Genomic DNA, 27,021 nt, shown 5'->3' with positions numbered 1-27,021 from the left:
AAAAAATGCTAGTGGCTAAAGGTAATGGTAAAGGACTGCCTGTGATGAATATTGAGTGCTAGCCATTTTTCATATATTTCTAATTTTAACCACAGAAATTGTTCTGTGATTTCAATGAAGGAGAGTTTAAAAAAAAATTCTCATTAGCTCTTTTCTGAGAAAAAAAAATCTCAATATATTAAAGCTCTTTATTGAGCAACAGATTTCACCTGTAGAGTAGGGAAGAAAATTTGAAGAAATAGCAGAACACTTGTAGGTTGGTGGTGTATGTTTTTCCTGGCTAGCCGTTGTCAAAGATTTAGCAGATGAGTCCTGTATTCATATGAAAACTTATGACCTTGTGTGTTCTGAATGACAATGAGTGTTTGGACCTCAGTGTTTTCAGAGAAAAGGAAAAAATGGCACCCACCAAGAATAAAATTATTGAAAACAAACAAATAAACAACAAGAACAACAACAACAAAAAAAAAAAAAAAAAAAAAAAAAAAAAAAAAAAAAAAAAAAAAAAAAAAAAAAAAAAAAAAAAAAAGACCACCCCAAACTCATAAAGTACCACCTGTAAGCTTTTCTCCCCTGACCTACCCCCCACCCCTGCTCCCCTTCCCATCAGCAGCAAGTTTGAATTAAAACAACAGAAATTCTCTTCAGTTGCTTTCACTGGCAGGAGGAGGAGATCATGGTGCATACTCAGGAACATGTGCACGGATGCTGTAGGAAGGAAAACCAAAGCACTGGTTCTCTGGTATTCTCTGACTTACTACCACATCTGATTCTTGCTGCTCTCTATTTACCTGCAACAGAATTGTCTCAAGCACAGACTCAGCTTTTTGGATGAAAGACTGAACACCTACTGCAAATAAACCTATTTCCTGTTGGACTCTAAATGTTCTCCTGCACTATAAATAAAGCTCCAGCTCGGTGACTGACTTAATCCAGCAAAAGTCTTCTTTTTGCTGAAATGAGTATTTCCACTTTCCCCCATACACAGTTTGCACTTTCCTGCCCACAGCCTCGCAACAAACTGGGTGTGGGAATTGATTCGGCTGACAGTTCAGCTTTTCACGGAGGATTTCTTTCCCAGGTTAGTTTACAGACCAACTAGTCCCCCGGTTGAGTCCACAAAACAAATCCTGAGTGGCAGAAACAAGCAGACAGGGATGAGGGCAAAGGCAGCAGCCTGGATGAATGCTGGATTAAATTGATTGTGACACTTGAGTTTCTCTCTTGTATGCATTAGCAGAAATGGGCCTTTGATGTGCAGTAAATACAGCACTCTGTGGGAAGCTGGAAACTGGCATTATGGTATGTGAGAGTGTTCTTGGCTTCTGAAAAGGCTCACAGGCATGTGAGCAAATCTACTTCAGTGGGAGTCCAGTCATATTTCTGACTCACCCCGAACTAGGACAGTTTATGGAAATATCACCAGGAGGAGCAAAGCAGAGAGCCAGAATCCTCCTTAAGCCTTTCCCTGCACATGCAGTTCTGTGGCTGAGAAAGTGCCATACAAAGGGAATCAGTGTGATCATTTTGCAGAATGTTTTATTTGCAATTTATGTGTTATCCTCATTAGAATTATGAATATATTAATTTTAATAGTGGATATTTATTACCTAGCTTTTCCTGATTTCCTCTGTATATAATTTTGCATCATCCTCACTGCCTTTACCCATGTTTATTCAATCCTTGATAGTCTATACATGTATAGACTACAGAGAACAGTCTTATGAGGGGTTACATGTTCCCAGCTGAAACACTCTAAAAGAAACCTGGCTTTCAATGTCTTTTCTTGGGTCTCTGAATGCAAGGAGGTGATGGATTATTTATAGATAGTTGGTTTTTTTTCTTAAACCAGCTGAGATTTCTTAGAGTTCAAAGCTGTTTCTCATAATCTAGCATTCATTATTGGCACAATATGAAGTAAATGAAGAATGTGATGAGCTGCATAACAGCACTGGATTCATGTTTAAATTAAAAAAAAAAAAAAGTAGTATAAATTTGGAGATTGCTTTCTGCCTAGGTTATAGGAAGAACTGTGGAATGCAGCTGCTGGGTATTCTGTTTGCGTGGTGACACCTGTACCAGGCGCTTGTTTTCCTTGTAATACTGGTGCCTTAGCAGACCCAGATTTGTGCTGGAGGTGGAGAGGAGGGTGTGTAGTTGTTGTGATTTCTTCTGGCAGGCAGCTGAACATCACACTCACCTCCCCCGCCGTGGGATGCATGAGAGAATCAGAAAAAATGTAAAAAACTCATGGTTTGAGAAGATAAACAGTTTAGTAGAGAAGAAAAGGAAGGGGATATAGTAATAATGATGAAAAAATGTACAAAACAAGTGATACATGATGCAGTTGTTCAGCACCTGCTGATTGATGTCCAGCCAGACCCTGAGGAGCAGCCACCACCACCTGGCCAATTACCCCCAGATTTATAAGCTGAGCATGATACCATATGGTCTGGAATGTCCCTTTGGTCAGCTGGGGTCAGCTCTCCTGGCTGTGCCCCCTCACAACTTCTTGTGCACCCCCACCCTCCTTGCTGGCAGGGCGGCATGAGAAGCTGAAAAGTCCTTGATTTAGTGTAAGCACTGCTCAGCGACATTTAAAAGCACCATCATGTTATCAACGCTATTCTCACGCTAAATCCAAAACACAGCGCTGTACCAGATGCCAAGAAGAAAATTAACTTGTTCCCAGCTGGGAACAAGAAGGCACTTCCATCCTTTGTGGCAGTAATTGTCTTACTGATGCTGAGTTTCTATTGGTTTACTTCACGTGTCATGAAAAAGCTACATGGAGAGGAGAGTTCAGTAACAAACCACTCACTGAAACACTGGTCTTGAGAGCTGAACTTCCCTGAAGGGATTTTAAGAGGGAGTTACTACTAAGAAGTTTGTCTGTGGTGGACAGAAAGGTCTTGAATGTGCAGCTGTGCAGTCTGTGGGTAGTGCCAGCCCTGGCTGCTCAATCCAACCATTTGCCACTCTGCAGGCAAGAATTTGAATGCCCAGACTGCCAGCACAGGCATCTCAGCAGGCACCAGCTAGCTGTCATAGGCTGTCACAGCCTGCTGATGGACACCCAGCCACCACTTGGTGGAGAGATGACTGTCCCTACCTGCATTTGTTTGCCCATTCAACCAGCAGCTGAATCACCCCAGCACTCACCTACCTGCTTCAGGTAGAGTTAACAGGTTATGAGGGCAAAGCCCTTCTGCACAGGTTGGGTCAGGGGGCACTCATGTGATCCCTTTTGCCAACACAACCATGGAGTCAGTGTTCAGCACAGACAGATACAGAATCATCTTCCCACAGCCTCTGCTTATAAGAATGTTCTTGTTATTTCCCTGGTAGATCAGCAGGAGCTCCTTTGGAGTAGTTCTTGCCAGAATCTCTACTCTGGAGCCTTTGGCAGAGGCACAACAGCAAGCAGCATGAGAATAACCTGTGATAATGCTGTTTCTGTAGCACACATCTCTCTACAGCCATGATGTGTCACAATTCAATTAGCATCTGGCAAGTTGACCTTCTCAAATGGCTGAGGAGTTTTCTGTATGGGTTGTGTGGTCCTTTCTGCTGCTTTTTTTGATTCTTCCAGCATCTCAGATGAACAACTTGGCAAGAGGTACTTAATCTGTGTTGACTGGGGAAATCTTGTTTACTCTGAAATCTGGAGAGCCTACTGAAAATAGCACAAGCATGAGTCTGTCTCACTAAGAGTGCTTCACGGTTCTTGCTTCACCCAGAAGAACGTGAGGCTTGCCACATTTTGCTCTGCAGCACTGATACTTTATACTGCAGGGATAAAGAATAGTTCCTCACAGGAAGAGGGGAGGTAAAGTCTGTGTTAGGGCACGCAGTTGCAGAGTACCATTAGGTTTTGCTGTATTTTGTCAAGGAAAAGTAGGTTAGGATGAGCTAGGTTACCAGAATAGGAACTTCAAAATAAATAAATAAATAAATAAATAAATAAATAAAATCAAGCATACATGCTGCCAAAGGGTCAGAAGACAGCTTCCAAGTCATCAAGTCTCGTCACTGCTGTCATTGACAACTGCATCACACAGCCCTATTCGTAAATGTATCAGGCTTCCTCTCAAAACGTCTTTCTGTTAGACTAGAGGAGAACTTAGAGGAAAATATACTTTCTTTGGATGTTATTCAGGTCAGCTAAAGCCTCATTACAAAGTGGTGCATGTATCTGCAGTGAGATTGTATCTCATGTTAGATCAAGTTAGTGTGAATTTTTGAGGTCAGTAGTGGCAGGACTGGAATACTAATCTGAAATCAAAAGCACTTAAACAGGTGAAAGAATCTTCAAGTATGCAGATATTAAAGAAATCTAAAAGAAAAATAAACCAAGAGAATAACAAAGTGATAGAAAAGTCAGGTTGGTTTCATTCAAAGCTGATCAGAACCTCATTTTATCTGCTACAGTTTATCTAGAAGTCATTTCCAATACCTTGGTATTTAGGTACTCCTGGGAAGTTTGTGTCTATACAATCAGCACTTAATTCCATGCTTGTGGTAAGCAGCCCTGCTTCACAGGGTCGGCATCTTCCAGTCCTTTCATTGTGTTTCTGTCCCTCCTAGACTCGTGTGCTGCCCCATGACTGTCTGACCAAACACCATTATTTAAATCAGGTGTCATACTTTAGTGTCATCACTGCATAGGTCAGCTTTTGAGTTGTGCTCTCCTCTCTTGGGTTAATAATGATTGACATTTTCTATCAGTTTGTTTTATAGAAGAAACTCAAATGCTCTTCTCAAGTAGTTCAGTTTCTCATACAGGGTCTTAGAATATTTACTAGTTGCCTGTCAAGATATTTCCTGTTTTCAATAGGAAGATAACTTGATAAAGTATAGGCAGGACTTAAAATTCAGAAAGTTGAGAGTTTTTTTTTAATGTTTTAGTTCATAAAGTATATTTTGAAGTGTCTGAGGGGTATGAAGATTTATTGTGCATACTGGAGAGAAGTCTGAAGCAATATTTTCTGTGAGAAAATAACAACAGCTCAAGTGTGCCTGTATTTTCAAGAGTAAAACTTCCCATCATAATTCTGAGCATAGAGTCCACTTGCACCTCCAGGGTAAACTCACTGTGATAATGCTCGTCCCTGTAGCTTTTCCCCTGTCAAATGCCACCATAAGGAATGCAGCATCTGCCCACACAGGGTCTGAAAACAGTGGAAAGATGTCTGGTTGTTTTTTGTCTGGATGACTGCTTATCCTTTTGGTAGCTGTTCACTTCAGGTTGTTGGATGGAAGGAGAGTTCTGGTTCTGGAGAGTGCTGGTTCTCAGTGCTGGAAGCTCTAGGGTAGGCAGATAAAGCAGTTCTTTTCATAAAATCATCAACCTTTAAAGATTCACTAGTTCTAAGTTCCTGCTGTGAGTAGGAGCACCCTTTGCTAGATCAAGTTGCCCTAAGCCCTGTTTTTCCTAGCTTGAACACCCATTCAGGAGTGCATTGCCTCTGAGCTGCTTCAATGATGCTCTTGCCCAGGGCACCTGATACATATGGTAGCTGTTAAAGAGCTGCCTAAGGCTAACACCCCTGCGTGTTTGCCAACTTTAAGAGCTTTTTATTCTTACTGTATGGAAGATTAGGTCATGAACAAAGTAATTTTTGGGTCAGCTTTTGCCAGCTGAAGGTAATAAACAATGACAAGGAAGCAGGTTGTGGTGACTTGAAGATACAGTTTGTGCTAGCTGACCCGCAGCAGCTCTCTCCTCTGCATTTAGTTTTTAACTAAAATAACTATAAAAGCAAAAGTAATGTAGTTGAAACCATTCTCTTGGATCATCTTGAAACCCAGGTACTGTAGAAGATGTTAACTTCTTTATGAGCAAATAGAAAGCAAAACTAATGCTATGGAAAATTGCTTTTTCTTTTGCAGGTGGTAGTTGCAGGCATGAATTCCTTGCAGGATACTAATTCAAAACGTGGAATTAAAAATTTGGTTTAGTAGTTTTAGGACCCACTCAGTTTAATTTGTGTGTCTGATTTTTCACTCTTCATAGTGAAAGCTTTGGTTGTTTTTATGCAGGAATGTTTATTAGCAGGAATTTTATATGACTCAAAATATGCAAGTGCAGAATTATTAATTAAAATAAAATATTGAAATTTTGATGAAATATCAGAGTACATGTGCCACATCTCAGCAAGCAGAACAGCAAAGGTTTCTTGGCTACTGAAATATAACAAGCTCAAGGGCAAACCTACTGAGCTTATCTTACTGCAGTCATGCTCCTTTTCTTTTAGAAAGTATTTCTGTACAAAGTAATTCAAAAGGTCAGGGTGGTTTATATGAAACTAATTGAATTAATACTGAACCCATAGCTCCTTATCTAGAAATTCAGCTCTTCAGGGAGGGAAGGAAACAAACATACTCCTGAAACTCATAGATGGATTATTTGTATGCCGTATTTATTTACACTATTTACTCTATTGATCTATCAATCAGTCAATCATATTTCCGTATAGAGTACAGAACACTGAAATATGAAGGAAAGGACTGATATGCTGATATGAAAAGGCATAGCTCCTACATTCAGGACTGTGAGGGGCTTTGCTCTCCTGTCTACTTAAAAATAGTCCATTAGGTAGCATAGATTTCAGCATTGCATTTAACTTATCGAGGGTGATGGCACTCAAGGGGCAGATTCTAAGGACAGTGGCTCAGGTTACTGTCACTACTAGTGGGAAGTGCATCACTGTTTTCCCAAAGCCACGTGGGGGGTTTCACCCTGGAAATCACGTCATAAAATATTTTGTAGTTGAAGTAACCAATAGCAACCTCCTAGTTCCTAAAGTTTTCTATACAGATGGTGAGATATCTGCCTGTCCAAAGATGTCATGTGCAAAACCCAGAACTGGCCAATTTGCTGCTCGGCTTTAAGAAATTTTTGTCTTTTTTTTTTTTTTTAATGAGAAAACATATGTATGACACTGTCAGAAGTAGTTAGGAGACTAAAGGAAGCGTGGGAAATATTGATTGACTGAGCTGGTGTCATGGCAGCTTTACAGGTCAGAATTCCTTACAGCAAAAGAAAACAACAAGACTTGTGGTAAAATGCCTTGTTTTCTTACACCTCTTTCTTAAAAAGGTGTACCCCACAAAAAGCATACAGCTGAAATGGTATAGCACTGGATAAATATGTTCTGTAAAATTCCTTTGAAATATTTTTATGACATCTCAAACCTCATTGGCACATTGTTGGAATTCCCCGATGCAGTTTCTGATTTTGTTGGGGCTTAATTTTCTTGGAATTTTTGGTTGTGGGTTGGTATTTCATCTTCGGCGATGGTCCATGTACACCAGACCACTTCATATTGCAATTATGCTGAGAGTAAACAAAGAGGGGAAAGGTTGAGAGGCCTCATGGTCTGTAGCACTTCAGGGGTCTAAACACTGGCATTAGGTTCCCTGCAGAGCAGCCAGATTCCTTGGTGGCTTCAGGCAAGTCCCTTGGTCTTTGCTTTACTTAATGGTGCTTCCTTGTCTAACCTTTTGCCTGCCCGTGCACCTCTCTCTCCCTCCATACTCCCCACCCACAAGGTGTTTAGTACCTTTTAAGTGCCTCAGTAGTTGGGAGACCACTGAAGCATGGAAGGTAGGAGTTTCCATAAGCCCTTGTTGGATCAGGACCATAGACTGTAAACTCTCTCAAATCCTGGGATTGCTTCCATTTATTTGGGTTACTTTGCACTTTGGTCCTAAACACATTTCCAGCTGCATATATAATGCAAATAACTTTCCTGCGTCTGCATTAAATACACAGAAAATGCTGGACTACTGCCACTAATGCTGTCTGAAAGAGAATTAGTGTTGCAGGTTTTTTTTTTAAAGTGTGCAAGAGCACTTTTTTAAGATTGTATCAGTTTTCGAGATGTTTGTCAATTGGTTCTTCAGTCTCTCCAGCAATCTCAGAGCAGTTGTAGTGATTGCTAGTGTAGAAGATGGGCAATAGAAGAGAGAAAGTAGATTCTGACAGCGAAATTGAGTCAGAGTGTATGTGTGCATGGATAGCATACAGAAATGAGAGTAATGAGGTGGTTTGTCAGAATCACTGCTAGCTGAGAACTCTTGCATAAAGCCAATGTTTCTGAGGGTAAAATAAAGACAAACCCCCCAAAACTCTGAGGCAAAATCCCAACAAACAAACAACTGACCCAGAGGACAGCAAGAAAATAAAGGAGAGGAGCTGGGTGCAAGAACACGCAGCACTTTCTTGACAAGATACTTTATCCAGGCCTTGACTACTTCTGCCACATTCTGCTAACACCTGCAGTGTTGTAATAGCAGTTCCCATTCAACTTGAAAACAAAAGCACACTTCTAATAACTGTTTTTTCTAACCCTAAATTCAGGAGGAACATGGTTTTAGCATTGAGCCATAGAAGAGATAGGATATGGCATTTGGGATTGCTTCATTTTCTGTGACGGCTGTGCTGCTTCCTTTTTTTGCTTATAATTTTTGAAGGGAAGAGAAAAGGTTGTGCTTTAGTCATGAAACAGCACCTTTCTCATGTGCCAAAAGTGCTTGAAAGTCTGTGCCTCTAAACCTCCTTATGGGAAGGAGAAATATTGTTGCTATTGTTTAGTCTTATTTAAGCCTCAGGAGAAGAGACTTCCATCCTTTTTCATTCCTTCAAGAGAAGCTTTGTTTTATTTTCCTTGCTTGCACACCACAGCAAACTGGCAATTTTTAATTCAGCATCTTCCTTCAGACTAGGAAGTAGGAGAATTATGGGTTTTTTTCTCGCTACTGGTGCCAGCAAAATGGAAAAACACAGTACATTGGGACAGCAGGTGGCAGGTTGGCACCATTGGTGAGTGCCTTATATTGGAAACAAATGTCAGAAAACCTTAATTTGTCCCAATGTAGATCAAACAAGTGAGCACATATTTCTCTGGTTATCTTCTGGAAATACAAATTTGTATAGCAATTCCAAGTACAGGGGATTTTTACCTCATTCTTGCATGTCACCTTTCCTGCTGAGACTTCCAAGTGTTTTGGCTTTAGTTTGCTTTATTTTGGTGATTCCTGGTTTTGCCTCCTTTCCTGAGAACTGCTATTGCTTTGTCTTCCCCATTCATATTCTTTTTTCTTTCTTTTTTGCTGCATGGAGACTCTCTGCTGTACAAGTGTAAGTATTTTTTTAGCTCTGCTGTTTCTGGCTACTTGTTTATGTTTTTGTGCTCCATTTGCCTCTGTACTGCCTTGAGAGTCTCCTGGGAGACTGTAGTGCCATCCATCTGCACCTACAAATGAAATAGGCAGTGGTTCAGGAATGAGATTGGATTTACAAAAAGGTTCGGCTAATGTAGCATCTGAATTTAAGGGATCCCTTGGTTGTAAGACCAAACTAAAGCAGAGTGCTGATGTTGGAGGTATAAGCACAAATATTACTGCTCAGAAGGAAAATCTGTTCAGTTGGTTTTAAATTCAAGCATCATACAGCTTAATGAAAGAATAGTCCTTAACATGTTCTCAAAGCTGAAAACCCATATGTTGAAGGGAGTCTGGTTGGGGAGATAAATATCAAGAGGGAGCAGCAAGTTGTTCATTAGTTTGTTTGAAATCTTCTGAAAGGGAAGTGACAGAAAGGTCACAGAGGATCTCTGCATCTAATAGGATTGAATATAAATTACTTTGAAGTAGGAGGAGAAAAACATGGAAATAAGCATATCCCTCAGTACTGACAGTAATTTCAATTATCTGTATAAACAAAGAGAATATCTGAGACCCTGTTTCTGAAAGTACATTGTTTTCTAGCACTCAAAACAGAACTATTTCAGTTGTTGTTTTTAATTCCCAAGGTACTAGTGTTCTTCCACAGCTGGTAATACAATTTCAGAAAACTCCAGAGAGCTCAGATAGTTTTGTGAGGAAGCCAGTCAGAAGGGAGGAATCTGGAAAAGTGATCATGGGAAGAGATCCTGGGAGCTTAAAGTTAGCAAGGACACATGACAGTGTGTAAATAAGCCCTTATTTGGAAGTGTGGTAGAGATCTGCTGGCCCGCATCTACTGCAGAAGTGTACATTCATGGAGCCATCTCCTGAGATCTCAGTGGCATAGGTGCATGCAGACTTCCAAGAAGTCCTCTCAAATTCCAGAGATGCAGTTAATATTTCTATCTGTTCTGCCAAGCAGCCTACAATGTGCTCATGGAAAAGTAGGCAAAACAAGGAAGAATTCAGGAGGTGGTGTGCTAGAATGGAAAGTCTGTGGAAGTTGTGTATGAGAGGTGATACTAATAGCTATTCCTCTGTAGAGGCCACAAAGGAAGCATAAGGCTGCAGAGCCACGTTGTGCTTGTGGGGCCAGAGGTGGTGAGAAGGCAGAAGATGTGCTTCTGCCAAAGCTGAACTGCTTCCATGAAATACAGGAAATGGGAGTCAGGCTGGGGAGTTCAGATATCTCCTCTAGCAATGACATGTGCACTGCTGCTGTAGCAGACTGCATGGTGGCTGAGATGTTAAGCAGAGATTAAGCCTAATATTTTGTAAAAGAGCACACTGGCCTATTTAAATTAATGCTTTGACCCATTTTGCTCTGCGTGTGATCTAGAAAGTTCACTTGGCAAGAAGCCTTTCATCTGTGCACTTCCTAAACAGGCTAGAAAACAGAAGGTTTTCAAATAAAAGTGTATGTGGAGCTGTTATTCATGCTGTTAAAGCAAATGGGAAGCATCTCTATCCCTCTGCCTTTATCCCCAGCAACCAAGCTGCTGATGGCTCATGCCAAGCTGACAGTAAGTTACAGCAGAGACTGGCTTATGGTCATCAGCACAAACTCTGCAGGGTCATCTGGGGGCATTTTCTTGTCAGGGAAGGAAAATGAAATCATTCTGTTCCTGGCTGTTGGAGAAGTATTTGGAGCATTCCAGTCCTTGCACAGGAGCCTCAAAACTTGCCCTGTGCTGTTTTGCATTGGTGCCCTGGGCCGAGGCAGCTCTCAGCTTGTCTGTGTTCATGCACTCAGAACACTGGCTGTGCAGCTGCTGCGTGACCAGAGCTCTTCCATCAGCCGTGTGTTCTGTCCTCCCTTCTGGTCTTCTTTAGCACAGGAGTTGCTATATATACTAAATGTAACTTCCAGTCACACCACCCAAAAAAATCGGGAAACAGACCAAAATGCATGTGAATGTACCTTCACAAGAGAAAGGGGCTGTGTCTGGAAATGAAACCAGGACTACTGGTAGTGACTTGTGATTGCTGTTCCCCAAATGCTGAGCTGCTTCAGCTCTTTCTTACATGAGGTGTGAATGCTTTGGTTCTTTCAGGTTTGGGGGATGAATGGACAGCTGTTGAGGCGCGCAGTTCAGAGGCTGCCCAGCTGCCTACCTCTTGCACAGTCCACTGCAGTTGTGGCTGAAAAAATTCAGCACCTCTCCAGCCACTCACCATTGAATTCATTGCATTTAATTTATTGGTAACTCTGAAAGTAGTGTTTGGCCTTTTGATGCAGCAACACTTTGCCTGCTCATTAGTGTCAGAGTGAGTCTGCTCAGGTGGCAAACTACTTCCTGGCTAATCTTGAAACTATTGTGTCATTTACTGATGGTTGCCAAATGTGGAAGTGGAAACCTGCAACAGCTGAAGGTATCTTTTTTTCCCAACAACGTACATGTCAATAAAACCAGAGCTCTGTTACCCAGGCAGTGCTGTCACTGCCCACTCTGTAGTCTTCAAGTCCTTTTCTGATCTTGAGAACAAGGGTAATAGCTGTCCTGACATAAAAATCTGTCATAACCCTGAGCATGTGAGTAGTGGTGTAATGATCCTTGGGACTACTTTGGGAATATGAATTCAGCACATGCGAGTCTGTGCACTGAGCCTTCCATACATAAAAACTAGCAAATGTTTGTCTTAAACAGTTCATGATTTGTCTGAAATGTTAATGCCAACTGTGTTTTTTCTGGCTGATATAAAATAGATACTCCTATCCATCATTAACAATTCTGTTAATGAGTGGCAAGCCATAACAGCTTGCTGACTGATACTCCAGAATTTGAAGCCACTAGATTTGAAGTCACGAGGCTTCAAGACTAGCAGGTTAATGGAAGTATATGGGTATCACTAAAGCCAGTATGCACAACTCTACCACAAAAGGAGCACATATTTATAGAAGCTGAGTGATTTTAACTCTTGAGAAAACCTGCAGTTCAACTTTTAAACACAAATTCTGACAATGCTGGGCTATGTTAAGAGGTTTGGAATTGTTGATGCATCCATTTCCTGTAGCAAAACTGTCTTTATCACCATGTAAACTTTCAGAAGGCTTCAGTCAAGACAAGAGAGACAACTTTCTTCCAAAAAGAATTAACTTAAATCTTAAGTCTGGGTATTTGTGCTCTTAAGGCACCGTACTCCTTTTTTTTTTTTGGCAACATGAAGATCAGAAGACTGATAGCAGTAATTCAGTAATTGTGTTGAACATATGCTGAACTTTCCACCTCTTCTCAATGTGTCTTAAGTCCAGGGAAGTAATGTGTTTGCTACAGATACTGCCAACACTGACAGGGTGGTTTTGTTTTTTGAAGGATGGTTGTATTCTCCAAGGCTCATTTTCCTAGGGAAATTCAGTGAGCTGTGTGGTGATGTCCAGAAGCATAGATTCCCAGTAACATGCCACTAACAAATTAACTGAGGAAGTGTTTTTTGTATGAAAAATAAAAGCCAGAACAAGGGGTAGACTATTCCTGGTATTGTCAGTAACTGCAGTATTGGACAAAGTAATTAAGTCTTAAATGAGTCCCTCGTGATCTCTGCAGAGGTAAGATTTTAATAGTTCCCTTGTTTTACAGTTGGAGATCAAAGAGTTAATGCTTGGACAATTTCAGTAATCATCCTGTGTGCAGCCTGCACTTTTAGTAGGAAAAATTAATTACCTCCCTGGTTCTGTTCAAAGTCAGTTAAAATATAAATTTAGAAAAAGTTCTGAATGTATGAAAGAGGGCGGAAAAACCCCATTCCCTTCTGGTGTTAAATCAAATCAGATCTTTAAATGGTTCATAGGCTTGAAAAACTGTTTTGTTGTAATTTCTTTTGTCCCCTAAACTAATTTTTTATTTTGTTTTGTGTTGATAGATGACTCCTAAATCAAAAAGGAAAAGCATCCACAGTAGAATGCTCCGGCCAGTGTCCAGAGCTTTTGGTAAGTGAGAATTCCTTAAAACCATTTTGTTTCTTTGCTTGCCTGAGGTGGTTCTAGATGGTTCTTGACTGAATAGCACAGGTGATTCTCCCTCCCTCTGGACTGCATTTGTGGCCCACACTGGCTGCTTTGTTTTGGGACTCTGCTAATGCTTTTAATAGTAAATAGTTGCTCACAGTGCTCTCTCTGCTCACAGAGATGTTGTGGCTAGAGTTCCCTGAATGTGCTTATAATTATTTGCCACCAGAAAGAAGAATTGCATTGTCTTTTGTTTTAAATATCGTGTTAAATCTAATTAGAAAGTTTTGATTTCTCTTAGAAATGGAATTTGATCTAGATAAAGCACTGGAAGAAGTACCTATCCATATAGAAGACCCACCATTTCCTTCCAGCAGGCCAGACAAACGAACTTCTGGATTCATTTCAGAGCTGCCGTCAGAAGAAGGAAGGAAACTAGAACACTTTACAAAATTAAGGCCCAAAAGGAATAAAAAGCAGCAGCCAAGCCAAGCAGCAGTGAGTCTACATTAAAATATTGCTGGCAATGTCGTGTGTTGATTGCTTTTTGCCGTGAGTCAGGTCTTGCAGTGTAATGAGGACAATGGTTGAAGGTATAAAAGCTGTAAGCAACTACCTAATTTTTCTTCTAGTATTCATGTCTTTCAGTGTGCTATCCCTATTACAAGCTTTTTGTCTTGTTTGACACAGCCTAAATCCAGGATGTGTTTTATCCTTTTTTATTTTGCTTTTGGTTTTTTTTCATGGAAGCAGTTTCTGGAGGTGCTTGGAACTTTCACAGGAAATGCACAAAATATCATGAGACTTTTCAATTATATTGCAAGGATTTGTTAAGTCTTAATCCTTTTTTCTGCCTGCATTAAGATGTGCTAACTTGGCATGAATTCTTTCTATCAGCTCTCAGAGGAGCTGCTCTGTGACACCCAGCTTCCCACAGCTCCTAAACTGAAGATGGTGTTTGGGCCAGCAAATCTGCATAGTCACAGATCTGCTTTTCATGCTGGAGCCTGCCTTAGAAAGGCAAAACAGAAGAGCACTGTCTGTTCACGAAAGGCATTGGTGTGAACTCAATATACGTGCGTGGAGTTCCCACAGCTCCATTTCCTTGGCACATGGCATCAGTAAAGATTTATTTCTGTGATGGTATGTCCTCGGGGTATGTGAGGACAGATCTGGAGGAGTTACAGAGTTATCTCACCGCAACAGAGCACAGCTGATGCGATGAGTAGCCCCATCAAGGGGCAGCCGTGTCCTCTCTGTGTTAAATGCCTGTGGTCTCTTCTGCTTCCTGAGGGTTTCCAATTGCGAGTATCCTTGAAAATTTCCCTAATGCTGGGAAAGATCGTATCAGGCAGTGGAGTGCTTTTTGTACCACTTGGAAGGGGAAAAACATTCAAGCAAAGGGAATATTCAAACCAACTTTCCATTCCCTTGTGCTTCACTGGGAAGGTTAGAGGTAGCAGAAGAATGGATTTGTCTCCATGTAGTGAAAACACATCTGTGTTTACTCTCCCAGTTCCACTGCTGCAGAACACATGTTTTCCCAGTTGCTTCCAAGCTCAGCGCATGCTGTGCCATCAGCGCAGGGAGGTGCAAGGAGTGGGGTGTGGGAGGGGCAAGTGCTTCACTACCAGGCATGGAACTAGCATGCAGTATCTTCTTCAACAGCAACAAAAATGTTACTCCTTGTAGAGAAGTCTTACTTCCTATGGTAGTGCAGTGTTGTGGAAATGCTCATCCATATTGAATTAATTAGGAGATTGGGAATGTATTTAGTTGCAGAAATTGAAAAGAGAATTTTTTTTTTTGTTAAACCAGTTTGTTCCTGTCTTGTTTTTATGAACCACTTAGTTCCTTACTAGTTCTGACCTCAAAATGAGTCCAAACAAATTTTTGAAAGACTTAAGATGTTTGTTTTGATGCTTCTGAAAATGAAACAGATTTTGGAGGTCAGAGTCAGGAGTGGACTGTGACAATGCTTGCAGAGTTGATTTGCTGTTGGTTTTGCCACTTCAAGAATACAGAAAGCAGTGCTTAGGGAAAGCACTTGAAATGTGAGAGGCAAAATCTTGACCTTTTCTGCCACTTAAAGCAGCTCTGTTGGATTGTTTGCTGTTCCCATTATTTGTATTTAGTAATTCAAGAGGTCTCAGATGATCATAGCTGTACTTCTCTGGTTTTGCTGGAAAACAGATTTGTTCTTTAAAAGTTGAAAAATGTAAGAAAAAAGCAGAAAATGGAGAAAAAATAGAAACAAACTTCTAACTTGGGTTGTGTGGGTGGGCAGAAGAAATATTTATAGTTTTGTCAGAGTTTCTACTGGAATGAGTGTTTAGAGAGGGGGGAAATGAGAGGGAAAAAAAGAAAAACTCAAAGCTATCCAGTCTCAAGTAGGTTTAACTTTGAAGCAAAATGATAAAACAGTTGTTTATAATTTAGATTTTTGTGAGATCTTAACCTCATGAGTTCTTCCTTCATGTGCGAAGATTTAGTACAGCAAAGGAGGTGAATCTCTAATGTATGAAAGAGATTGTGATTCATCTTACTTATTTCTGCTTCAAAGCCATTTTTTTTTCCTTAACAAAGAAACATGCTTGCTTTTAAACTTAAGCTTAAAAAAGACATAAAAAAGGACAAATGAAGACTTAACACTTGGGTTTTTTTGAGAGTCAGGAGTGTAAAACACAAAATAAACCAGAGCTCAGTCTTACAGTTAATGATGGCACTAAAAGGTGTTACAACAAACAGCTATAAGAATATCCTGTACCTTGAGGACCTTATTAGACCATCAACATTTCTGTACATCTTTGGTTATTTGTAGGGAACTTGCTGCTGTTTCAGATGCAGATTATTTTCTCTTTATGAGATAGATCTTCTCACTTGCTGTAGATCATTGGATCCTGGAATTAGCTCCCCTTCAGGAGATGCTCTTGCTTTTGATACTTTTATGTTTATCCCTACTACCTGGAGGACTACAGTATCAATGTGCAGTGGCTTCTCATTTCTGGTAAAGTGCGTCATTAGCTTCTATTTTGTGTTTTGGTTGAGATGCCAGTGATAAGGGATTTGTCACCAAGACCAGCCCAGATGAAGGCATGTGCACCCCTGCCTACTGTGAGATGTTCCAGCTAAGCAAGCTCGCTACACAACATACCAAAGTTGGAAATCTGATAAATCATTGTGCTAATTTAGAATAGAACTGTTCTCCGTAGAAAATCTGTTGCCAATTTGACTGGCAATAAAGCAGTCATTACCAGGTGGGCTCCTTTCAGATCGGTATTAGATTGCTACGGCAGGTATCAAAAAAATATTAACTGTTATCTTTGATAACACAGATAACAGGGTTCAGGAATGGAAAGTTAAAAGTTTCATGGCTCTGTCAAAGCATGGTTCACATGAAGCCCACTTTTCTGACTTAATGAGACTGGGTTTGATATTAATAGCAGCTTTTAAGAGTATTGAAGCATAGAAAGTTTGTATTCCACATCAGAAGAGAAGCTGGGATTACTCTTGAGTTATAGTGGCATCTAGGAGATTCCTTGATTTGAATTGTTTCAAATTACAAACCCTGTTATTTTGTGTCCTGGTCCCTAGCACTACCAAGAATGCAAATGGGTTGGGTCTTAGGGAGTCCTCTGTAGTCATCTAAAAGGTTTCCATGTGGCATTTGAATTTAAGGAAGTATCTTTACTGGTAATAGAGCTTTTCCACATCAAAGCCAGGTACAGGAGCTAGACCACATGAGAAATCCTCCCAGGAGACTGCTTGTTTCATCTTCAGGAGGCTGCAGAGTCACCAGCTAATCTTCACAGGGCCTTTGTGGTTGGCAGGTATTTCAAAGCCAGCCTGGTTTATATGCCTGAGGTCACCCATATTCAAAATGTGGGCATTGAAATCAAAGATGGGGAGCAAGTTAGTTGTTTTCAGACATTGAGCAAAAGTCTGTGTTTGGTTCCTAAAATGGAACACCTGATTCTGTATTTAGAGTCTCTGCTTTTAGAAGTGCTAGACTGAATGAATTATAAAAGTCTTTGTTATCCTGCCGGAGCTCTGTTTCTAAATCTCTAAGTCCGAAATCCAGAACATAGGTTTTTCTCCAAATAGGGAAACAACTGGCTGTTGAAAATACTTTCTCTTCAGGTCACCACCTGATCAGGATTTATTTTTTCTGTGTTTTGTTGCTTGTCTGACTGACCTCTATTCTCTCAAGCCCAAGGCATTTGATTCCTGGCCTCATGCATTGCAGCATCCAGTTTGTCACTGGTGTTTTGGGTTATTTTGCATTTGATGTAATGCATCAGCTGGCCTGACTAGAGGGGGAATTCCAGTGGTGATTCTGTTGTCTGCACTGAGTTCTGGTTGGCACACAGAATTTTTATAATGTCTTAACTCTTAATTATTATCACTGGAGCAAATATGGTTGGATTATTATATAACAGAGAGAGTTTTTTCTTCTGTCAGGTGTCTGCTGGAGTACCACCAGAAGGGGATCAGAATGGCCTCATGGGGAGAGTGGATGAAGGTGTGGATGAATTTTTCACTAAGAAAGTGACAAAAATGGATTCAAAGTAAGTTTAAAAAAATTTTTAGAAGTTATTTTTTAAAAAAAGTCCATCTTGATAACTGGGCAAGCAGCACTTTCAAGCTGTGTTTGACTCCTGTTCCCAGTATCTGGGGGTGCTGTTGTCAAAGTCAGAAAATACCTTAGTAGTCAAGACATTGTGAATTCAATTACCTGTCCTTAAAAGTGGCTGCTTTGAAATAAATTGCTTTACTATACCATGCTGGGGGGATTTATGACTAGTGTTTATTTTTATAATTCAGTTGACTTAATTTTACCCTTCAGTGAAGCTTGTTAGAGCTGAAGCAGAGCTTTGTATTGGTTGAGAGTCTCCCCAGTGCTCATTGTGCACCTGGTTTTTCTCTCTAGTGAGGAGTGCTGTTGGTTACAGCGTTTTTGTAGATGACAGTAGATTTATGCTGGTTTTGAAATATGTTTAAGATGTGTTTCACCAATTTGTACTATTCCAGGTTTAAGCAAAACACTAATCTGAAAGATGTCTCTTTCTTTATATAAGAGTTATAGAGCTTATGCAGTTGCTTTGGAGCTGGCTGTGTATTTACAGAACCATGCATGTAGATGTTCTTGAATTCATGCGTGTTTGTGCACATGCATACACAGACTAAATGAGAAAGCAAGGGTGATTTCCAGGCAGCTTGGAATGACTTTTTCTGTGTTTTCCATTAAGGAAAACAGTAAGTGTGACTGGTGGATAGCTATGCCAGGAAAAGCAAATGTTCTGAAGTCACTATGAGTTATAGATACCTATAGTGACACGTGAAGCCACGTATGATATACTATGAGGAGGCATGAAATTATGGTAGCTTTGAAAAATGTACTAAGCAGGTTAAGTTCAGGGTGCTCACAGGCTTGCATTCTCCTGTGCCTGCCAGCTGCCCATTTCACATGTCCCTGTGAACTTGCACCATCCCTGCTTGCCCATCCCTGGCCATACTCATTGCTGAGGATTTTTATTTGGGACACCACTGGCTCTCTTTCCAGTTTGCGTGCTTTTATGTGAATATGTACATGTTCAGCTTATTCCTTAAGTGTGCATACTCTGCTCAGAAGATGCTTCTAGAAAATCTTAGTGGCAGGTGGGCTCTTTAGGGATTGGTTTTGCTTGTTTGCTCTTTTGGGTTTTGTGGTTTCTGTTTATTTTGGTTTTGGTTTTTTTTGGGTTTTTTTTTGTTTGTTTGTTTTTTTTGGGTTTTAGTTTTTTTTGTGTTTTTGGTTTTTTTTTTTTTGTTTTTTTGGTTTTTTTTTGGTTGTTGTTTTTTGGATTTTTTGAAGATGCGCATCTGCACTATAAAAATGACCTCTGTATTCTTACTAAGAGAAAGTGGCTGTGCCAGCTATTTCCTCTTTCAAGCAGGGCCTTTAAAGAACAAGATCTCCCAAAAGTCATGTTAAACATGTGCCTACATCAGTTCTTCTCCTTTTACTACTAGGCAAGTGCAACCCACAGACAGTGCATTCTGGAAACAGAGCAGAGTGAAATTGTTTGTTGTGGTGGGTCGACCCTGTGCCCACCATAGCTGCCCTATCACTCCCCTCCTGCTGGACAGAGGAGAGAAAATATTAGAGAGGCTTTTGGGTTGAGATAAGGGCAGGGAGAAATGTCTTGCCAGTTACTGTCATGGGCAAAACAGACTCGACTTGGAGGAAAATAAATTTAATATATTACCAATCAAATCAGACTATGAGAAATAAATCAAATCTTAAAAATACCTCTCCCCACCACTCCGTCTTTCCAGGGCTCAACTTCACTCCTGATTTTCTCTACCCTCTCCTCCCCAGAGACACCAGGGACAGGGAATGGTGGCTGCAATCAGTTCATCACACATTCTCTGCTGCTGCTTCCACTTCAGCAGGAGGACTCCTTACACAGAAGCCACTCCTTTAGACCCCCTACTGCCAAAACCTGGTCATGCAAACCCGATATCCATGTGCATAGACAGCTTGGTTAGAGTTGTTTGGTGTTAGAAACAGCTGGATTCCCAGTGCAGATGAAACAACTGCACAAAGCAGCACAGGAACCTCAAGATTATATGATCAATGCTAATTGTCCTGTTGTTTATATAGAGACACCAGGTAATGATTGGGCCTAGGGCAATATATGGGTCATAGAAAACATTAGCTTTGCCTGGAAGAAGTAATTTGATACTATTTAAAAAAGGGAGGAGGGGAGTGGAGAAAAGTTTGAAATGTCTGTTTCTTTTTCAGGAGACCATCAACTAAAAGTTCAGACAGCAGCGAGCACAGTGAAGCAGGTGATGAGAAGAAGAAAAGGGACTCGAGGAAGAGTGGCTTCCTTAACTTAATCAAATCAAGAGGCTCCAAATCTGAACGCCCCCAGACTGTGTCAGTGGCTGAGGAGCCCTCCTCACCCAAGGTTGCTGCAAAAAGCCCAGCTTTAGACACAAGCAAGAAGGAGGCAAAGCCTGCAGAGCAGAACGGTGGCACAGAGCGATCTGAGGAATTAAAGACTCCAGACTCACTGGAGGAAGTGCAGACAGATGATGTGGCAAAAGCTGAGAAGGGTGACAGCAAGGGAAGCCCCCAGGGAGGCCGGAGGTACGGTGTGCAAGTGATGGGCAGCGGACTTCTTGCAGAAATGAAAGCCAAGCAGGAGAAGAGAGCAGCCTCTGCTCAAAAGGTGAAGGCAATTTGATTTCTTTTGAGTTGTTAAAAAAAAGAGCCAAACTGTGTGTCTTCAGGAGAGGTGGTTTGGGACTGCAAGGGTTGGTGGCTGGGGCTTGACACATCAGTCCTGCTTTCCAACAGGGATTGTGGTGTTCCTGCAAGAGGACTGCTCTCTGCTGTGGTGGTTGAACACAGACTGGGCAAGGCACAGGCTGCACATGTGGAGCAGGAGTTGCACCCTTGTACCTGCACTTTCGCTCCCCTTGGGGAGGTAGTGACACTTGCCCTTGCACTTGGTGTCAGACCATCACAAACACAGAAGAGGACATGTAATTGTTTGCACATATCACAGAATAACTTGGGCCCAACTAGTAAGCCCAGCTCAGTATCTCCACTCTGTATGATGTGTGGTTTGTTCACAGTGCACACTGGAATTGCTTCAAAAAAGATAAAATTAGGACAGGCTTCCTACTGTGTGCCCCTTGCACACAAATACCTCAGGTATGTGGCAGAGTTAAGTACAGTGGCTGTACTCTTTCAGAAAATTATATAGACAGATGGAGAAGTCTGATGTATATTAAATTATATATTCTATGCAGAGAAGTGAATCTGGCTACCAGTCGCTGTTTACAACATTTGGCATATACTTTTGTTGTTGCACTTTTTGATTTTTATGTCCTTTTGTACCACACCTAATTATTTTTATGCCTTTGATTTATGTATTTCAAATACTAACAATGAAAGAAAATAACCTGTTAAAAACTTATTTCCAGTTGTCTGTCCAGATTCCCTTTGCTCTCTGTAATTTTCTCTTCTGTGAAGTGCTGATCCTGGGCAGGAACTCTGCTGCACTCTGCAAATGTACAGAGTGGAATATCCTTGTGCTCCTCCAAAGCATTCTGTGCTGGCCTATTTTGCCTGATGCCCATTTGCCATTGGTCTTCCCCGTTATTATCCTCTGCTTCCTGCCAGCTGCAATTGGCATATTCCACAAGTACCAAAGAATCAGCCTTTTTTCACTTCTCTCCTCCTCTTCCATGTGCAGGGCACTCAGATGTCCTCCGTTTGCCATCACTGTCCCCTGTCATTTAAAAGGTGTTACCTTACAGTAAAGCTGCTCTTGTGCTTTGTTGTGTTTTCCTTCCTTTGACACGTACAGAGTTGTCTTGCTGTGGCCAAGCAAGGCACCCAAAGTCCATTTTTAAAAAGGTGTTACCTTACAGTAAAGCTGCTCTTGTGCTTTGTTGTGTTTTCCTTCCTTTGACACGTACAGAGTTGTCTTGCATTTTTGCCTTTCTTCATGGCCTTACAGTGCTTGCCATGATGTGTGAGCCATTCCTGCAGACACCAGAGTCTTGTCACAAGCAGATTCGAATTAATGCAGTTATCTATGGATCATTAAAAGGATCCTCAGTGCAGAAACGATTTTTCTAAAGAATGACCAATTCCTTCCTTTCTCATTGGTATTAAGTAATGCCCATGAATAGTCTCATTGACTTCTAAAGTACCAGGTTTTCAAATAAAATGCCATATGATTTTAAATAAGAGTATTATGCCTTGCCTGTAATTTATAAAATACCGAGCTGTTCCAGATTATATTAATTTTTACAAGTGCATAATTGTGTATGCTTCATGCTCTTTGGGTTCTTAACACTTGCTATCTACAAGTCAAATCTGAGTCAAGTGAGTCAAATCTGGAAGGACGTGACTGAGGTAGAATATTAGCATGTGTAACTTTTTTTATAACTGGGGAAAGTAAAAGTCCTCTTCAACTGGTGAGCTTTCATAACATTAACTGGAAACTTTAATTTCATCCTTCAGAAGTAAAAGTTGTTGTTACCTATTCCAAGGTTTTGGGGTGGTTTTTTTCTATGACACTTAATTACTGGCTGGAAAGATTAGTCCTCTTATTTCAGGTTTAAATTACAAGAAAATAATGTTATCAGTCTTATTTTTTGTACAATTTTATATTTATGGAATGCAAAATTATGCCTTTATACATATACATATATAAATGTGTGACAATAAAACTCAACTGAAATAGGAATATGTACACAGCAGAGTACTGAGTTATCTATCCTTAATGTTGCTCAGAGGAGACAAATTTGAAGTGCTGTTCAAAAGCATTTTTTACATACTTCATCCATCACAATATCAAATAGTTTAGGTTTGCACTTTTATTCATGATACTCATGAAGGTGGAAATCATGCAGTATCCTGACACCTGAGCTGTAGAGATAGCATCCCTCTGCGACATTGTTTAGGATGGTTATGATATCAAGTTCTGTAATACTTTCAAATTTATCAGAATTTCAGTATGATAGAAAATTGCATTTTCCTGCAAGGTACAGATGGCTGCTTATATTCTGAGCTATTTTACATGAAAACAAAGCCAGAAGGAATTTACTATTTCATTCATACCCTACCACAGTCTTGTTACAGATAAAAGTGATGAGCAGGTGCAGAGTACATGGAAAGATGGTAAATGCATTTTTGTTTTCTTTTGCTTAGAAAACGACGTGGGAATTGGCACTAATGGTAGAGTCAAGTATTTGGAGATCAGTGTTGCCGCAGGGCACACATAAATAGATCTTTTAGCTCCATCTAGTGTTCCTCACTGGATTTTTAAATACCTGAGCAAGGCCCACGAGGAAACCATCATTTATAGCCTGTTTATTCCCTCTCAGTGGCAACCATCTCTGCAGTGTTCTCCAGCTTTGCACAAATTCCTATTAAAAATACAGCCTGGGCATTATTTATCTATGTAATGAATTCACCTGTATTGATATGACTTCTCAGGGTAAATTTTTGTTGCCAGTGTTTAGTGTTGTCTGGGGACCATAAGCTGTTTGTAATGTGTTTACAGTAGGTAGCCAAACATGCTCACATCCTAATTGCATTTTTAAGTACTACACTAATAGGTGCCAGCACTGGCTTTTCTGCTTGTATTGGTACATGGTCATATTTCCCCAGTTGTCCCATAACTAGAGAGGGAGGAAGGAACTACAGTGAAATTAGTTTCATACACTCATGCAGCTCTCCTAAGTCATCTACTGTAGTTAAGTGTTATGCATCTTTCTGCAGTATTTGCATAAGAAAATTAGTTTCTCGGTGAAAGTTCAAGAGAATTTACATTCCATTAAAAGAGTGTTGCAAAAATAGGTGTTTTTTTCCGAGGTACAGAAGAAAAGTCCAGCAAAAGGAGAGTGGTATTTCCTTAAAAATATATATGGCCAAGACAGTCTTATAGAAAAACATGTAACTTCAGGAGGTGAACAGGTGAAAATTTAGCCAAAATATCAATGTCAGTCAAGAAATGGGAACAAAAACTGAGATCTGCCCAGTGGCACAAAGCCCTAGTGTTTCTATTTCTGGAAGTGACTTTGTTTTGTCCATATGGACACTGCAGCTAAATATTCTGGCCCTACAAGTCACAGCATTTCTAGAGTTCATCTGTCCAGAAGACTTCATTGTATCAGGGTATTTTTACAGCACAGGAAGCTTAATGATTATTCTAATAGCACCCTCCTTAGTGCAGTGTGCCATGCTAAGTGTTCACCTGTTCTTAGAGGAGAGGTTGGGAAATAGCATCACTCTGCCAGGTCTTATACAGGAATGGTAAACACTCAGCATCTCCGTTCTCTTTGTTGTATTGAAGAGAGGCTTTGTTTTAGGAGCTGTCAAATTACATGAGCAAAGTGGAGGTATCAGTAAATCTGTAAGGCCAGTTACACTGTCTTCTGCATCAGTCCCCAAAAATCATCTTCTCTTGAAATGCATGGGAAAGGCACACAGCCAGCAGGGATGTTTAGAGATCGTTTCTTGATGCTTGTATTTGAAATACTGATTTCACTCCAAATACATCAATTTTTCTATAGTAGGCATGTACTTCTGCTACTTGTAACCATTTTCTTCCTTCCTGTGTTTCCTGTTGTCCCATTTTAAACTATATGCTATACTTAGCAGTCTTCCAGGTCATAACCCCCAAAAGGTAGTAATCATGTTTGTACACTGTGTGGCACGTGATGGAGATTTCTGAATGCTATGGGAGGGACAGTCAGAGTTGGTGTTGGAGCAGTAGCAGTGACCTGAACACATTAGCGTTACTTATGCATGGGTATATAACCAAATACAGTGCTCACCAGAACAAATAATTTTCTTTAAGTCATTTGCCACACTGACTGTCTTGAAATAGTAAATAAAGATCAAGATTGAAGCTGCCTGGCTGCAGAAGTCTATCCCTACATAGTTTTAAAAAAAAATCTCACTTTTACTCCTAGTCTTATCTTTATAAGGCTTTCTCTCTTAGTATATCCTGCACCTACTTCTATGTGCTTTTTTTCAATCCTCTCATTTGTCCTTCTGCCTAAGCTTTGGTAGCAGGTAAGGCAGTAAAAGGAGGCTTCTCCTCCTTTAAAGGTTCTTTTGCAAGTGCTGCAGATATAAACTTCTCCTGATGAATACACAGGTTTCAGCCTCACTTGGCTATAACATGATAAAGGCCTCTAAAGTTTGGGGTTTTTTTTTGAGACCAAGATGTTAGAAACCTATTATTTACAATAGAAGAGAGGCAAAATATCAGCACATAAACCAGAAGTCCCTTTTCTTTTGAGGTGCTGAGCACCCAGCAGTGCTGGTGATGAGTAGCTTTAAAAACTTTTCAGTGAATAAGGTCTGTTGGTTTTTAGGGGAATCCTGTAAATATGTGAGCACAGCTACTTCTGTAGTTGCAGATTTATCTAAAATAAGAAGTTATTCTTCTGTGTAGAAGAGCATAAGATCAATTCAGCAGTCATATTCAAAATCTAGATCTTCAGAAAAAGGTTTTCATTTCAAACAAAAAGCTTTTAGATCCAGAGCTATGTTAGGAGGCCTGACACATAGGAGGCAGTGTGTCATTGCAGCTTTGGTAGGCATGTGGCAGTGTTAGGTGCAAATCAGGGTAGTTTCCTTCCCCCTTAACTCTCCAAGATCTGAAACAAAGAGAGAGAATGCAACGTTTCTTGCTATCACTGATTTCTCTGCCTGATGGCTTCCAAATTAGAGGGTTTTTCTTAATAGGACAACTGAGTTGTGTTAATTGCAGATATATTACTAATCTGAGAGCTTTTCTCACTCTTTCAGAAACTTGGGAATGACACAACTCCCAGAGAGTCTTTTGACACAGCAATGAGCTCAGAACGACTGGATGGAAGTGGTACAGGTACAGTATAAGTTTCCTGGTATAAACTTCCTAGAAAACGCAAAATGCCTGATGTCCAAAATCTCACTTCCCTCTTCAGACTAAAGGTCTGCAATTGGTTAAGCAAAGTAGGAGTTTACACTATGTGAAGAGAATTAGAAACAAGCTCACTTTTTGTGCTATGGATGGCACTTCTCTTGAAGTCAGCTCTAGGGCTGAGGTTATGGCTCACTTTTTTACTCTTGTTGCACAGGAGGGAAGGTACTTGGTGCAGGTGGCTGGGGTGCCTTTGGAAGAAGGCTGGCTTTTAATGGGATCAGCAAAGCTGAAGCTCAACCCAAGAGCCAGCAAAAATGCCTGTGCACAAAGAAGTGGAAGTGCTCAGTGTATCTGAGGATGGAAATATGACCAGTTTTCGAGCTTTAGGTCTGCTCATACTAACTTGAGTAGTGCTGACTTTCAGCTGACTGTAGTGCTGTCAGTCTGTCAGTCAGCAGTGCTGACTCATAGTCAATGGTAGCTGGCTCTTCCCAGAATTTTACCAGTCTGATCGAAGCCAGGGCTGTCTGCAAAGCTGTGGAGGCCCCTGGACACTGCTCATGTGCACAAAGCAGCTCTCCATTGTGTACGAAATGGTGTTCAGCCCTGCAGTGCTTACAGCACCGATTCCCTCTGCACCTCATCTCTCCATGCCCTTGTCAAACCGCAGTCCTGGCCCTGACATGGCAGTGCCACACTTCAGCCACCTGAGGACAAGGCTAGCAGACTGGTTTGCATGTATACTTTGGGGACTAGCCAGTGAAGGTTTCAAAAGGGATTCAGCTCTGGTGGTTTGTTTTACTACCTGAAAGGAGTGATCTGAACTAGGAAATCCAGGTCTGATATCTCAGCAGCAGTGATATCCTGCAAGCCTGGCACACAGGATTGCTAAAACATACCAAAAAAAAGGCTGGAAAAGCAGGCTGAAATCAAAATCCAAATGTGGCCATCTTGATTCAGCACTTCAAAGGTCAATTTTGAAGTTTTATGTCTTTCTAAAGCTTTTTTAAAAAAGCATATTCAAAGCATGCCATAATTTATAAATCAGTGCTTTTAAAGCCTGCTTGTCTTTTGAGGAGGACATTGTGAACTGTATGTGTCCCCTGAAGACAGCATCCTAAAGTCAGAGGAGCAAGGATAGTCTGCACTTTGGGCATTGGAGTAGCTGGGGGTGTCTGACCTCAAGTTGCCTCTGGTCATCGTCTCTGTATATGACACATTTCACCCCACCTCACTGCACTGTGCTTGCCTCTTCCTTTTGGCCTCCAGCTCTCAGTTGTTTCCCTACCACTCTTGCTTGAGAGCTCCCCAAGGCTTCTTTTCATTGTTGCAGCTATGGTTAGTCTTTGGCTTGGGCTAATTTATTTTAAATTACTTCTAATAATGTTAGAAGGCCTGAGGTCAGGAAGAAAAGAA

At 40.7% G+C, this 27,021-nt stretch overlaps 1 protein-coding gene across 3 annotated transcripts in view; it reads left to right on the top strand.

Annotated features, from left to right (window-relative positions):
• CARMIL1 (capping protein regulator and myosin 1 linker 1) overlaps positions 1 to 27,021 on the top strand; it is a 190,211-nt gene that overhangs the window by 153,566 nt on the left and 9,624 nt on the right. For all 3 annotated transcript variants that reach the window (XM_041408078.1, XM_041408077.1, XM_041408076.1), the window contains exons 30-34: positions 13,093 to 13,159; positions 13,479 to 13,675; positions 17,639 to 17,745; positions 19,965 to 20,397; positions 25,509 to 25,587. In XM_041408078.1, coding sequence (XP_041264012.1) covers positions 13,093 to 13,159; positions 13,479 to 13,675; positions 17,639 to 17,745; positions 19,965 to 20,397; positions 25,509 to 25,587 — 883 coding nt within the window. The remainder of the gene's footprint in view (positions 1 to 13,092; positions 13,160 to 13,478; positions 13,676 to 17,638; positions 17,746 to 19,964; positions 20,398 to 25,508; positions 25,588 to 27,021) is intronic.

The sequence above is a fragment of the Onychostruthus taczanowskii genome, unplaced genomic scaffold (assembly GCF_017590055.1).
Source record: "Onychostruthus taczanowskii isolate IOZ18803 unplaced genomic scaffold, ASM1759005v1 scaffold29, whole genome shotgun sequence".
Classification (NCBI taxonomy): domain Eukaryota; kingdom Metazoa; phylum Chordata; class Aves; order Passeriformes; family Passeridae; genus Onychostruthus; species Onychostruthus taczanowskii.
This window is presented reverse-complemented; position numbering and strand designations above follow the sequence as displayed.